The 15,111-nt window shown below is 45.6% G+C and overlaps 1 protein-coding gene across 2 annotated transcripts in view; it reads left to right on the top strand.

Annotated features, from left to right (window-relative positions):
• The first annotated feature begins 2,226 nt into the window (after positions 1-2,226).
• AKAP8L (A-kinase anchoring protein 8 like) overlaps positions 2,227-15,111 on the top strand; it is a 40,004-nt gene continuing 27,119 nt past the window's right edge. For both annotated transcript variants that reach the window (XM_066348523.1, XM_066348513.1), the window contains exons 1-2: positions 2,227-2,379; positions 10,417-10,491. In XM_066348523.1, the coding sequence (XP_066204620.1) occupies positions 2,367-2,379; positions 10,417-10,491 (88 nt within the window). In that variant the 5' untranslated portion in view covers positions 2,227-2,366. The remainder of the gene's footprint in view (positions 2,380-10,416; positions 10,492-15,111) is intronic.

The raw sequence follows: 15,111 nt of genomic DNA, 5'->3' as shown, positions 1-15,111 counted from the left end.
TGCCCTGGCCAGGAATCGAACCTGGACTCCTGCACACCAGGCCAACGCTCTACCACTGAGCCAACCGGCCAGGGCTTGTGTCTGAGACATTGAAAGCAGGAAGGTATCTTATCTCTTGGATGAGAATGGACCTAAAGGCACTTTACAAATTAGTTTAAAAAGTATAGAAGTGATGTAAGCTAGATATTTAAAAAGTTCAAATGATGCAAGACCTTAAAAAGTAACATGGGGCCCTGGCCGGTTGGCTCAGTGGTAGAGTGTCGGCCTGGCGTGCGGGAGTCCCGGGTTCAATTCCCGGCCAGGGCACACAGGAGAAGCGCCCATCTGCTTCTCCACCCTTCCCCCTCTCCTTCCTCTCTGTCTCTCTCTTCCCCTCCCGCAACCGAGTCTCCATTGGAACAAAGTTTGCCCGGGCTCTGAGTATGGCTCTGTGGCCTCTGCCTCAGGCGCTAGAATGGCTCTGATTGCGGCAGAGCGATGCCCCAGAGGGGCAGAGCATCACCCCCTGGTGGGCATGCGGGTGGATCCAGGTCGAGCGCATGCGGGAGTCTTGTCTGACTGCATCCCCATTTCCAACTTCAGAAAAATACAAAAAAAAAAAAAAGTAACATGGGAAGCCCTTTCTTACCCACAATTGTGTAGTGATAGCTGTGTGTATTCTTGAAAGGGTCAGAGACAGTTCTTTGCACAGATGGGTCTCCCTAAAACTGAGCACACCCCTTAAGTCATTCTGACTCTCTTCTGAGGCAGAGGGATGAATGTGAACAAAATCGTTAAATGAGGGTAAAATGATGGCTGTGGTGTGTGCTATGAAAGAAGCTTCCCAGGAGATGTCCAGAGGACTTTGGAGGATGGGCAGGCAGGCAGGTATCCCTGATGGTGACACAAATGAGCCCCCAAACTGGAATCACATTAATTAGTTTTATGCGCCTCACATATGGAGTTTCTCAATGCATCATAAGCCTTGTCCCATGTGGCAGCAACTTCTGCAGAAGCCCCATTTGTAGGGGGAGGAATTGTTTTACTAAGATTTTTATCCTGGAGAATTCCAACCCTACAAAAGAACCCTCTCATTCACGTACTATTTCTTTACTCATGACCAATCTCTTCAGCTGTAAGCTCTCCACTCACACATTCCTCGACATCTGAATTATGCCAGAAAAAAAGTTCACAAACATATGTTAAGTACCATTTTCTGTGTCTACAGCTCTGTCAAGTAATGTCACAGAAGTTATGAGATGTCTTGGACACTGGATTGCACACATCCAGTGAGGGTGCTGAGGACAGGACTGGAACCTAGTTGGGCCACTGCAGGATCCCTAAAGTCCAGAACGACAAAGAAGGTTCTAGAGGGGTCTTCCAGCTTTAACTCTTAAACGTCAAAGACTTTGAGCAAGTCCTGAATTCCAAGTCTCAGTTTTTATATCTTTTAAATGAAAATGTAAAAACAAGGCCCACGCAAGTATGAAGGAGTATTTGAGATTATTAAACAATACACATTACACATACAATTTAAACATGCTATATAAGTGTTATGTAACTACTAATAGCAAAATGTAACATTTATATAGTACATCCAGCACTGGACTGATTGCTTTACAGTACATATATTAGCTCATAAGTTTGAACCTGTGCCCGGCATCTTGTTTGGTGCTCAGTTGAAATTTTCATTCGAACATGGGTTTATCGCTCTCGTTTTGGAGCTGAAGGCTAGAGACATTAGAAACAGCCTAGCCTGACCTATGGTGGTGCAGTGGATAAAGCATCGACCTGGAAATGCTGGGGTCGCCGGTTCGAAACCCTGGGCTTGCCTGGTCAAGGCACATATGGGAGTTGATGCTTCCAGCTCCTCCCCCCTGTCTCTCTCTCCTCTCTGTCTCTCTCTGTCTCTTTCTCTCTCCTCTCTAAAATGAATAAATAAAAAGAAAAAAAATTAAAAAAAAAAAAAAGAAAAAGAAACAGCCCAGGTTGGCATAACACTCCGGAATTGGAGCAGTGCCCTGTGCTGTAGACCTGGCTCCCTCTGGCGGACCTCTCTTGAGCCTCAGGTCTTTCCGTAATGCATAGCTCCGCCCCCTCTGAACTCGACAGGATTCCAGCTGCAGACCGGCTTACCTTAGCCAATCACCATGGGCTTGAGATAACGGGAGACGGAAATAGGCTGGGTTTCTTATATGATTGGCAACACCCTTAGCGATTGGTATGAGGATGCTGTAAAATAGACGTGAACCTAGAGCCGTGCGTGAGCCAATGCAGGTCGGCAGGCGGGGCTAGGTTGTGTGTAGAAAGGGCCCGGGGGATTGTCCCGGCTATCTCGACGGCCGACGTGTGGCGCATTTGCTGTGGTTATAGCGCTGGCTGCTATCATGAGCTATACAGGTGAGACGGTCACGGCTAGCGGTCGGGCTCCAGGTGGGGAGGGACAGGGACGTGCCAAGACCGCGCCGGGGTCAGCTGCTCCTACCCCGGCGCCTACAGTCCTCTTAGTGGTCACAAAATGGCGCCGCGGGCCGGTTGCTTCACGTTCGTGACCCTCAAGACTCGGCTCCCTAGTTCTCTGTGCTTGCACCTCCGCGCCCCGGCCCGGCTTCTTCGGACCTCGCAGTCCCTGGTCGCCCTTTGCCATTGCTGCATTCTCCCCCACGCAGTGTCCCTGCAGGATGCCGCGGGCCCCCCGGATTTGGCGAGGCACCAGGCCCTGGGCGGGAAGTATATATTTAGAAGGTTTGGACGGAGCAGGTACAATGCTGGGCTGAGCCTGAACCTTGAGAGGAATGGTTGGTTTCCGCTGTAATTCATTCACCGTTTGTCAGAGTCATCGTGTCAGATACTGAGTGGGCACTGGAATATGGCAAGAGTTCCTCAACCTGTTCATAGGCCAGGCTGGGGCAAGCAAACAGATGAATATGGGATATATGCTGGGTTGGTCATTACCCGAGGGAGACCTCTAAAGAGGTGACATTCAAGTGGAGACCGGATTAGAGTAAGGGAGTTGAGAATATTTGGCTCAGGGAACCCTTGACATAAAGATCCAGGGGCAGGAGCTGTCTGGCTCCTTAGAGAATCTGCCACATAGGCCAGTCGGACTTGAGGAAAGTGGAGGGTGGATGATGAAATCAGAAAGGGGAACCTGGGAGATGCTTGGGTGATTGTAAATCATCCCTGGATGAACTGGACTGCTAGGCTTTTCTTGGTAGCAGCCATTAAGGCTGCTTACCGGGAGCCATAGACTGGGCGTTCCCTTTTGAGGGAGGTGTTAGGCTGAGTGTATATGGTTGCCTGGCAACCGGCATTTTACTCTGGAATATTAGAGACTGAGAATGGAACCTGAGCCTCTGGGGCTCCTCTGTAAGTTGCTTTATGTTGGCCTGGCAAAAATGTAGTGCCAAGCTTCCCTCCTCTGGCTCCCGGGTCAGGAGCTTGGCAAGAACTCCAGGCAGTGGTCCCTTAGCCCAGTGGTTCTCAGCCAGGGGCAATTCGACCACCCCAAGGGACATATGACAATTTTTGGAGGCATTTTTTTTATCTTTTTGTTTGTTTGTTTGTTTTTCTGAAGTTGGAAACGAGGCAGTCAGACAGACTCCCGCATGCGCCCGACTGGGATCCACCCGGCACGCCCACCAGGGGGCGACGCTCTGCCCATCTGGGGCGTCACTCTGTTGCAACCAGAGCCATTCTAGCCCCTGAGACAGAGGCCACAGAGCCATCCTCAGCGCCTGGGCCAACTTTGCTCCAATGGAGCCTTGGCTGCGGGAGGGGAAGAGAAAGACAGAGAGGAAGGAGAGGGGGAGGGGTGCAGAAGCAGATGGGCGCTTCTCCTGTGTGCCCTGGCCGGGAATCAAACCTGGGACTCCTGTGCACCAGGCCGACGCTCGAGGCATTTTTGATTGTCCTGTCTGAGGGAGTGGGTAGAGACCAGGAATGCTGCTAAATATCTTACAGTGTAGAAACTGGGTCCCCACCATAAGAATTAGTAATGCTAGGGTTTAGCATCCCTGCATTAGCATTTCGGAAGCTTTCCTTATTCAAGAGTAAAGCCAGTAGGGTTGTTACTGACATATCTGTAATTGAAATGTAATTTTTTTCACCAGTTCTTGACTGGAAGACAGTTCTGTGGTGATTAGGGGCAAGACTGATGAAGAAACCAGAACATGAGTGGTTAGGTGCTGTAGGGTAACTTTAAAACGGAGCATTTATGGCCCTGGCTAGTTGGTTCAGTGGATAGAGCGTCAGCCCGGCATGCAGACTTCCTGGGTTTGATCCCCAGTCAGGGCACACATGAGAAGCAACCATCTGCTTCTCTTCCCCTCCCTCTCCCTCTTCTTTCTCTCTTCCTCTCTCACAGCCAGTGACGGTTGGTCTGAGCATTGGCATCAGGTGCTGAGGATAGCTTGGTTGATTTGAGCATTGGCCCCAGTTGGGGGTTGCCCAATGTATCCCTGTAGGGGCACATGTCAGAGTCTATCTCCACTTCTCTCATTAAAAAAGGGGGGGGGGGGGCCTGGCCGGTTGGCTCAGTGGTAGAGCGTCGGCCTGGCGTGCAGAAGTCCGGGTTCGATTCCCGGCCAGGGCACACAGGAGAAGCGCCCATCTGCTTCTCCACCCCTCCCCCTCTCCTTCCTCTCTGTCTCTCTCTTCCCCTCCCACAGCCGAGGCTCCACTGGAGCAAAGATGGCCCGGGCGCTGGGGATGGCTCCTCGGCCTCTGCCCCAGTTGCTAGAGTGGCTCTGGTCGCAACAGAGCAACGCCCCGGAGGGGCAGAGCATCGCCCCCTGGTGGGCAGAGCGTAGCCCCCTGGTGGGCGTGCCGGGTGGATCCCGGTCGCGCGAATGCGGGAGTCTGTCTGTCTCTCCCCGTTTCCGGCTTCAGAAAAATACAGAAAAAAAAAAGGGAGGCCTGACCAGGCGGTGGCGCAGTGGATAGAGCGCTGGACTGGGATGCGGAGGACCCAGGTTTGAGACCCCAAGGTCACCAGCTTGAGTGTGGGCTCATATGGTTTGAGCAAAGGCTCACCAGCTTGTACCCAGGGTCGCTGGCTTGAGCAAGGGGTTACTGGGTCTGCTGAAGGCCCACGGTCAAGGCACATGTGAGAGAGCAATTAATGAACAACTAAGATGTCGCTGCACGCAATGAAAAACTGATGATTGATGCTTCTCATCTCTCCGTTCCTGTCTATCTGCCCCTATCTATCCCTCTCTTTGACTCTCTCTCTGTGTCTCTGAAAAAAAAAGGGAACATTTATATTTATAGATAAGGAAACTGAGTTAGATAGATCACTAATGACCAAGACTGAATTTCAAGTCCAGATCTTGTAGGTTTGAGTGGGTATAGAGTTAGCAAAGTTAATGAGGTAATGATTAGTATTTTCTTGATCTTGATCAGCCAAAAACCACAGAAACTTTATGTCTTTCCCTTTTAAAAAGAAGACCACTAAAGTGAAAAGTATTTTAACCGTATCTCAGACAACTATGTTGCCTTTAAGGAGAAGTACTGGAGGCCTTGAAGCGAATGCTACCAGTATTATTACTTATAGAATGTGATTCAAATAACTTTTTTGATTAGATAATTTACCTTTATGATAACTTGTCCGGTATTGGGAAAACAGCTGTGTTAGGCTTGCTGGCTTACACTTTGCATGAATAGTATGTTTAGCCTATGTAAGGTTACGGATGCTTTCCCTTAGGGCGGATTGCTTTGTCTGCCACTATGAGGGGCCGTTTTGCTTTCAGGAGAAGCTGTTTTCCTCTGCCTGTTTGCTTGTCTGCAGTTGTGAGAATCTATTAAACGGGAATGGCCCACTGCTTACCGGCTCCACAGTTCCTCTACCATATGCCCAAATCCAGTGTGAACCTGCCTGGCCTTGGCCACTGGCATTACATTCCAGCTTTTGAACTTAGTTTATGTGTACTTGGGAAAGGAGTCTCCATCTCTGGCACTGAGGGGAAAGATGAGAGCAATGGAGACACAGAACAGAAAAGTCCGAAACCAGGCCTTCAGACAAATATCTTAAACGCTACCAGTGTTTTTATTTTTTTATTATTTTTTTAAATTTTTTTATTTATTCATTTTAGAGAGGAGAGGGAGCGACAGAGAGAGAGAGAGAGGAGAGAGACAGAGAGAGAGAAGTAGGGGAGGAGCTGGAAGCATCAACTCCCATATGTGCCTTGACCAGGCAAGCCCAGGGTTTCGAACCAGCGACCTCAGCATTTCCAGGTCGACGCTTTATCTACTGCGCCACCACAGATCAGGCGCTACCAGTGTTTTTATAGGAACATTATTATCTCACAGTTACTGTGTGTTAGGAACACACAAGTAGTTTAGCTGGATGGTTCTGTCTTGGGATCACTCATGAGGTTACATTTTGGGTGTTAGCCTGGGCTGTAGTCATCTGAAGGCTTGACTGGTGCTGGAGGATGCATGCACATCCAAGGTGACTTAAATTCATATGGCTGATAGGTTGATGCTGGCTGTTGGTTCCTCACCATGTGGACCTCTCCACAGTCCTACTTTACAACACCGTGGCTAGTTTTCCCCAGAGTAAATGATCTAAGAGAGAACAAGACGGAAGCCTCGATATACTCAAGTCACTTTTGCAATATCTTATTGATTGTACTGGCTATCTCTATCAATTTGGGAAGGGACAACATAATGGCAGAAGACAAAAATATTGGAGGCTGTCTTTTTTTTTTTTTTAGATTTTATTTATTCATTTTTAGGGAGAGAGGAGAGAGAGAATGAGAAAGAGAAGAGGGGAGGAGCAGGAAGAATCAACTCCCTTATGTGCCTTGACCAGGCTAGCGCGGGGTTTTGAACCAGCGAACTCAGCGTTCCAGGTCAAGGCTTTATCCACTGCACCACCACAGGTCAGGCTGGAGGCTGTCTTGAAGGCTGATTATCCCCTTTCATAAAAAAAAAGGAAAAAAATAAAACAGAAGCTTTCTTTTTTTAAGTTGATTTTAGAGAGAGACAGGAACATTGATCTATTCCTGTTTGCGCCATGGCCGGAGAAAACTAAGAAGCTTTGTATAGTTTTTGTGTACAAAAGATGTCAGGGAGGCTGGCCAAGAGGAGGGGGCTATGGTGCATCGTTACATAAATCCATGGTCTGACCCTTACTTAGCTTTATAGGACTAAAAACTTGCTTATCATTATTATTTTTTTACTCAGAGCTGTTCGGGCTGGTATATGAAACCAAGAAGAGAATGATTGATGAACCCTACAAGAAAGAATTTACTCACAATTAGAGCGTAACTGGCTAATGAAGGTCGTGCCCTGGAGACAGTACTGTGGAACAGAATGCTAATATGGGGAGGACAGAACTAGAGCAGAGGTTTCCATTGAGCTCTTAAAGTTAGATAGTTGTCTTTCTTTTTTCCCAGGAAAGAAAGAACCAGGGCCCCTTTATCCTGAACAGACAGTTTTTGCTTTGCCCCTTTCATACTATGTTCCAGTATGTATTACTGTGGTAAGTTCCAGTTGCAGCTGCATGTTACCTAAAGTCTGGTGCCATTTTGCTGGTGACCCAATTGCTGAACAAACAGGTTCCCAGAAGCTATTTTAGCAAACAATTTAGAAAGCAGGTGTTGGGTGCTTTTATACACGATGAGGCTTCTCCACAGGTGAACCTTATGAAGAATGCTTTCAGTGTTTCTTGATCTGTTTGATTAATGCTTAGAATTTAGGAAGCTAGTGGGTCCCAGGAAGGAACCACTTGAATATGCCCTCTTTAATCAGGAAGGCTTAAAAAGGTTGGATTTGGGCCCTGGCCGGTTGGCTCAGTGGTAGAGCGTCGGCCTGGAGTGCGGAAGTCCTGGTTCGATTCCCGGCCAGGGCACACAGGAGAAGCGCCCATCTGCTTTTCCACCCCTCCCCCTCTCCTTCCTCTCTGTCTCTCTCTTCCCCTCCTGCAGCGAGGCTCCATTGGAGCAAAGATGGCCCGGGCGCTGGGGATAGCTCCTTGGCCTCTGCCCTAGGCGCTGGAGTGGCTCTGGTCGCAACAAAGCGACGCCCTGGAGGGGCAGAGCATCGCCCCCTGGTGGGCGTGCCGGGTGGATCCCGGTCGGGCGCATGCGGGAGTCTGTCTGACTGTCTCTCCCTGTTTCTAGCTTCAGAAAAATACAAAAAAAAAAAAAGGTTGGGTTTGTATACTTTTTGGCTTTCTCCTTCCCCAGTACCTCTTCTCAGTTCCCTCCTCTGGAAATTAAAGATGAAGTGTGGGTCCACTGATCCTTGTTTGAAACCCTTGGCACTGGGTGTTTTTGGAGTTCTAACTCGAGAGGACATTCCACAGCACCTAAACCGGGATGCGGGCTAGCACTCAATAATTAAAACACATTATTTCTGTACCAAGTAGGCTAAAGAAAGACCTCAATTGTCCTCACAGGTCATTTTTGTCCCAAAATGAATGTTGTACCACATTTGAGGAAAACACTTGGTTTGCATACCTTTTGGACTGTGGGATTGCCGGGTAATGGGAACTTGGCCCTGTCCCTGTTTTTGGCTGTGGTGAGGATACAGTGAAATAATGCAGATAAAGCTCTTAGCATCCTGTGGGGGAACACTTGCTCAGTGTTGGCTGCTGTGCTGTGGTCTTTATTGCTGTAGTCCTTTTCTTTTCTTTTTCTTTTTTAGATGAAAAGCATCAATTCGTACTTGATCCTTTTTAGTTGTTCATTGATTGCTTCTCGTACATGCTTTGATGGGGGGCAGGGGGGTGCTGCAGCCAAGCTGGTGAGCCCTCTCTCAAGCTGGCAGCCTTGGAGCTTCAAACCTGGGGCCTCAGCGTCCCAGGTAAATGCTCTATCCACTGCGCCACCACCAGTCAGGCTTTATTGCTGTGTTCTTGAGAGATGAACTAGAGAGACTGTCAACAATAATATGAATACTCACCCCAGGAAAGGCACTTGATGTATGTTTGTTTGTTTGTTTGTTTGTTTGTTTTAGCAAGAGAAAAATGGAGAGAGAGAGGAACATCGATCTGTTCCTGTATGTGCCCTGACCAGGGATCGAACCCACAAGCTCTGTGCTTTGGGATGATGTTCTAACCAGCTGAGCCATCTGGCTAGGGCTGATGTATGCTTTTGTTGTAAATAACTTATTGGAGGTGCTGGCTTTTATATTTAGGTCATTAGTTGGCTCTGATGGGAATAGGCAAATATTGCTTCTTTTATTTTTTTAATGATTTTAAAGAGAGAGGAAGAGACAGAGTATATGTGTAACATTTCTTGTTCCACTTTTTTTTTTTTTTTTTTCAGAGAGAGTGACAGACAGGGACAAACAGACAGGAACGGAGAGAGATGAGAAGCATTAATCATTAGTTTTTCGTTGCGCGTTGCAACACCTTAGTTGTTCATTGATTGCTTTCTCATATGTGCCTTGACCCCGGGCCTTCAGCAGACCGAATAAACCCTTGCTGGAGCCAGTGACCTTGGGTTCAAGCTGGTGGGCTTTTGCTCAAACCAGATGAGCCCGCGCTCAAGCTGGCGACCTCAGGGTCTTGAACCTGGGTCCTCTGCATCCCAGTCCGACGCTCTATTCACTGCGCCACCGCCTGGTCAGGCTCTTGTTCCACTTATTTATGCATTTATTGGTTGATTCTTGTGTGTGCCCTGACCGGGGATTGAACCTTAGTGTATTGGGATGATGCTCTAAACCAACTGAGTTACCCGACCAGGGCAAAATATTTCTCCTTATGGTATCTGTCATAATTTCAGTGCTATGGGTAAATCATCAAAAAAATGTTTTTAATGTGCTTTTAAAGGTAGTGTTAGGATTCATCATAGTCTATTGTAATAAGCATTAAGAGCAGTAGTTCCTGGTAGAGGTTCAAGTTTACTAATTCATTTTAAGTTGAAGAATAGTTTGTGTTGAGAAAATAGGAAATAATATATATGTGTGTAACGTTTATTTCATGTAACCATACCAACCCAAGTAATTACAGTTGAGAGATAATGGTAACACATATACATTCTTATGGGAAAACTAAAAATACAATAAAGTTTTGGTTCCAGATTTGGGGGAAGGAGAGAGGTATTATTTGTCTTGCCATTGTTCAAAAATCACCCCTGTCTTTGTTTGAATTGAAAGTGGCTCACCGCCAGTAATCAGTGGTTTGATATAAGAATTTTCCTCATTTAACTGAATGATAATTTGGGTATTCATTTATCAAAATGGGTTACTATTTTAAAGTATTTGAAAATTTTTATCCAGTTCTTCTGGTGTAGCAACTTAAACATAACCTGCCTTTCCAATGGTTAATATAATATGTTCTGGAGGTGTAATTAAAGTGTTCAGAGGCCATAGTTTTTGGTGGCTTTCCATTGAGGGGAGGGCCTGCTAGTCTGTACTAAAAGGTAGTCTTAGGTAATTTTTAGATGGCTTGTTTGGAGAAATTAACCACACTGTGTATATGTTTAGGCTTTGTCCAGGGATCTGAAACCACTTTACAGTCAACGTACTCAGACTCAAGTGCTCAGCCCACCTGTGATTATGGTAAGTGCGGACCACTGGGAACCAGAGGGTGAGTGCTCTGCCTTCTCTTGTGCCAGAGAAGTCTGGTGTCTTGTTAGTTGCCTTTTTTTCTTTTTACAGAGACAGAGAGAGGGATAGACAGGGACAGACAGACAGGAACAGAGAGATGAGAAGCATCAATCATTAGTTTTTCGTTGCGCATTGCGACACCTTAGTTGTTCATTGATTGCTTTCTCATGTGCCTTGACCGCGGGCCTTAAGCAGACTGAGTAACCCCTTGCTCGAGCCAGCGACCTTGGGTCCAAGCTGGTGAGCCTTGCTCAAACCAGATGAGCCCGCACTCAAGCTGGTGACCTCAGGGTCTCAAACCTGGATCCTCCGCATCCCAGTCCGACGCTCTATCCACTGTGCCACCGCCTGGTCAGGCTGTTAGTTGCCTTTTGGCCTTGCTGTCACCCTGTCTTGCTTTTATAAATCTAAATTTGTATAAAATGGTTGGTGGGCTGTTATAGTAGCTGGTGTTCCCAATTCAGAGGCAATTATGGAAGATGTTTGTGATATTGAACAAACTGAAGATACTGGAGCTGGGAATGATTTATTCCTTTGACTCTTTAACATTCTGTTAGAAGTCTGTGACAGATCTGACTTTAGAAAATCTTGAAAATCTGGGAAGGAGACTTGCCAATTAAAGTAAAAAAAAATTGGTATTAGCAGAAAACAAGCCATTAACTTAGCCCCAGGATAGTGCATGAAACCACCATGCCAGAGAGGCTGCCTCTCTAAAGTTCCTGGTAGAGGTATTAGAGATGTCAGGCCGTCTCAAGCCAGGCATTTCCTCACACGTAGGATTGAGGGAAAGTCTCTGATTTCTCAAGTGTAGATAGACACACTAAATCTAATTCAGAAGTAACCACCCAATGGGGCCCACAGATATTGTCAGTATACCCTGGCAGCAGTAACTGCTGATAAAGCTGGGCCTTCCATGGTCTGTTTTACCCTAGGTGTCTGTTGACAAGGAGCCCTCTTTGGAATTAATAAGGATAATATCTTGGTTGCTGAGATAAGTAGTTTGTTTTACTACCAAGGCCTGGGTAAAGACAGCCTGCATGGTGACATTCCCTCAGGAGTCACTGAGTAAATGAACATATAAGTAAGCTACTTGAAGTATTAGCAACTAGTCCCTGCAGGAGAGGGAGACTTAAAATGTTTTGAAATTGAGTAAGAAGTTATCAGGTATTTTCATAAAATGAGGAGAAACATGGTTTGCCTGGCTTACCTCTCCTGCCCTTCTTGCCTCACCCCTTTTAATCAAACAGTACCAAATTACACAACATTTTTAAATTTTTTCCCCTCTGGTTTACATATTCTGGGTAGAAGCAATTTTTTTTATTTATTTATTTTACAGGTACAGAGAGAAATTCTGAGAGAGGGATAGATAGAGACAGATAGACAGGAACGGAGAGATATGAGAAGCATCAATCATCAGTTTTTTGTTGCAACACCTTAAGTTGTTCATTGATTGCTTTCTCATATATGCCTTGACCACGGGCCTTCAGCCAGCGACCTTGGGTCCAAGCTGGTGAGCTTTGCTCAAACCAGATGAGCCTGTGCTCAAGCTGGCAACCTCAGGGTCTCGAACCTGGGTCCTCGGCCATCCCAGTCTGAAGCTCTATCCACTGTGCCACCGCCTGGTCAGGCTGGGTAGAAGCAATTTATCAAATGTGCCATTTACAAATATTCTATACTGTGGCTTGTCTCTCTTTTCTCTTGTCAGTGTCTTTTGAAGAAAACAAGTTCTTCATTTTGATGAAGTCCAGTTTATCGGTTTTTAATAGATTGTGATTTGGAGGTTGTATCTAAGAACTTTATGTCTAACCTGCAGTCACAAAGATTTTCTTTTAAGTTTTCTTTTCAGTGCTTCGTAGTTTTATGCTTTATATTTATTTTGTGATCCGTTTTGAGTTAATATTTCTACAAGGTGTGCAGGATAGATCAAGAGTCTTTTTTTACCATTGTTGAAAATGAATTGAACGTATATGTGTGGATCTGTAACTGGACTGGATCTATTTCATTGACCTGTGTGTCTAAATTTCTTCCAGTCCCACACTGTCTTGATTAACGTATGGTAAGTCTTGAAATCAGTTAATGTGAGTCCTCCAGGTTTGTTTTTCCAGAATTGTTCTAGTATTTTTGCTTTTGCTTATAAATTTTAGAATCATTTTATCCATTTCTATAAAAATTTCTTATGAGATTTTGAGTGGGATAGCCTTGAATCTGTAGATTAGTTTGGGAGAGCCAACATGTTAACAGTATTCAGTCTTCTAATCCATAGTACTCCATTTATTTAGGTCTTAGACTGCTTTCATTAGTGTTTTGTAGTTTCCAACACACAGATCTTTCATGTACTTTGTTATAACAAATATTTACACTTAAGTGGAGTTTTTATTGGTTTGTTTGTTTTTAGTGAGAGGCAGTGAGAGGGACAGACAGGAAGAGAAAGATATGAAGCATCAGTTCTTTGTTGAGGCACCTTAGTTGTTCATTGATTGCTTTCCCATATGTGCCTTGATGGGTGGTCTGCAGCTGAGCCAGTGACCTTTGGACTCAAGCTGGTGACGTTGGGGTTTTGAACCTGGGTCCTCTGTGTCCTAGGCTGATGTTCTATCCACTGTACCACCACCTAGTCAGGCTAAGTGTTTCTTTTCTTAGTGCTAAGGTAAATAATCATTTTAAAATGTTCAGTTTTCCACTGTTCATTGCGACTATGTAGAAATTGGGTTGATCTTAATATATTAACTTTGTAGGAAACCTTGCTAAACTCACTTATTCTAGTAACTCTTGTAGATTGCTTTAGATTTTTATTTATTTATTTTTACTGTAGACAGTCATGTTATGAAAGTATAGAGATGGTTTTATTTTTTCTTCTGGCTTAAATTGCAACAACAATATAATATCATTTAAGTAACATTTTGAAAAATAGCCAAAATCCCACCATTTTAATATGTAACTTTTGTCAGCATACTTATTTTAGGTATGAATAATTTACAGGTGGATAGAATTGTGTATCCTGCTTTGTTTTTCTTCCTGTAGCACATTTCCTTGTGCTACATAAAGTGTTCTTTTTTGATGCCTACATGAGATAGTTCACTTAGTATTTATTTTTGCTCTGTAAGTATTGCTTACTATGACCATCTCCTTTTCTTTCCTCTCTTACTCTTTCTCTTTTTTAAAATGTGTCCTTAAAATTCCTTTTGTTATCAGTGGTCTTCCTTTTTGGGGATGGAATTGAGTTTGGATATTCTTTTGGAAGGGGCAGGTCTTGCGGGGGTCAGGGGTTGTCTCCAAATGCCATAGTGTAGACAAAGGCTTCTCTCTGAGGGGACCCAGCTGGGGAACCCAGCAGGAAGCCTGGATTGCTCTAGGCATAGCACATAGCACATAGAGAGTGCTTGCCCAGCCCCATCATAGCAGCCAGCAGCATGTGCTTGTGTTCACAGAGTCAGTGCCCACTTCTGCTTCTTCACTGTTCTGATGGGTCCTCAGCAGCTGAACCCCAGGGGACCATAGTCTGCTCTCACAAGCAGAGCCCTGATGAGTCTGCCTTGACTCCCAGTCCTGTCTCCTTTTGAATAGGTAGTGTCCACTGACCCTGATGCAAACAGCCACATGGCCAGGCTCTTGTAGCTGCCGGGGCTAAGTCCTTGTGTGGCTCTGTCTGCCTGTCATCCATTATGTGATTCCCCACTCCTGGCTGTCCATTGCTACTCGCTGGTCAGTAGTATCTCTCTCCTTTAACATGCAGTGCTCTGGGCCTGAGCAGTGCCCAGATCTGTCCGTCTCTGCTCTGTGTGCCCAGGGTGATAGTTGTTGAATAAATCAACGAATGAGAACCTTCTGCTTTGGTTTTCCCAAAGAAGATTTTTACTTTGTGAGCTCTTTTGTTCACACATTCATTAAATGTAGTGGTCATCTAAAGTCTTTTGCTGGTTTTTGACGCCTCTTCATTCTGTTTTTGCACTGGATTGAGGAAGACTTCAATCTGTCTTGTGTTCTCTCTGGTTCATCGTGTTAGTGTGTGTTCTTGCTGTGTTATGGCTGGATTCTGCTGCTCATTGTGTTGCTGTCTCACTGAACTTTATTCCTGCGCTGGAATGAGCATGGCCTGTTTGCAGGGCAGAGAAAACTGGGAGTATGAGATGACTGCTCTCACCAGGGGCACTGGGTAGGTTATCATATGTTCTTGGCCTCCGCTGGGGAGGAAGCACATCTGCTTGACTCAGTTCCCACTTGGCTTCGTGCTTTCTCAGTTCTAATTAGCTTTGTGTTCCTGAAGAAATTATTTTTTCTCATGTGCTATGATAAACTCCAGAGCATATTTAGTTTATAATCCAGATTGAAGTTGTGTCTTGCCCTTCCCTCTTCTGATGTGTTCTGACACAGCATACTCCCACAATTCAAGGGCTTGGTAGCTCTGCCTGTGAAGGCAGACATTTAAGGAACTACAGTGGTTTGTTTCTCTATTCCAGATTGCTTTGTTAAACAGTTTGACTGACGTGACTTCAAAGTGGATATGGACTTGGTCCTGAGCTTCTTGTACAGAAGAGTCTGTGTAAAGCACTGGGAATCACTCTCCTTTGCCTC

This window comes from Saccopteryx leptura, chromosome 1, assembly GCF_036850995.1.
Source record: "Saccopteryx leptura isolate mSacLep1 chromosome 1, mSacLep1_pri_phased_curated, whole genome shotgun sequence".
NCBI classification, from domain to species: domain Eukaryota; kingdom Metazoa; phylum Chordata; class Mammalia; order Chiroptera; family Emballonuridae; genus Saccopteryx; species Saccopteryx leptura.
This window is presented reverse-complemented; position numbering and strand designations above follow the sequence as displayed.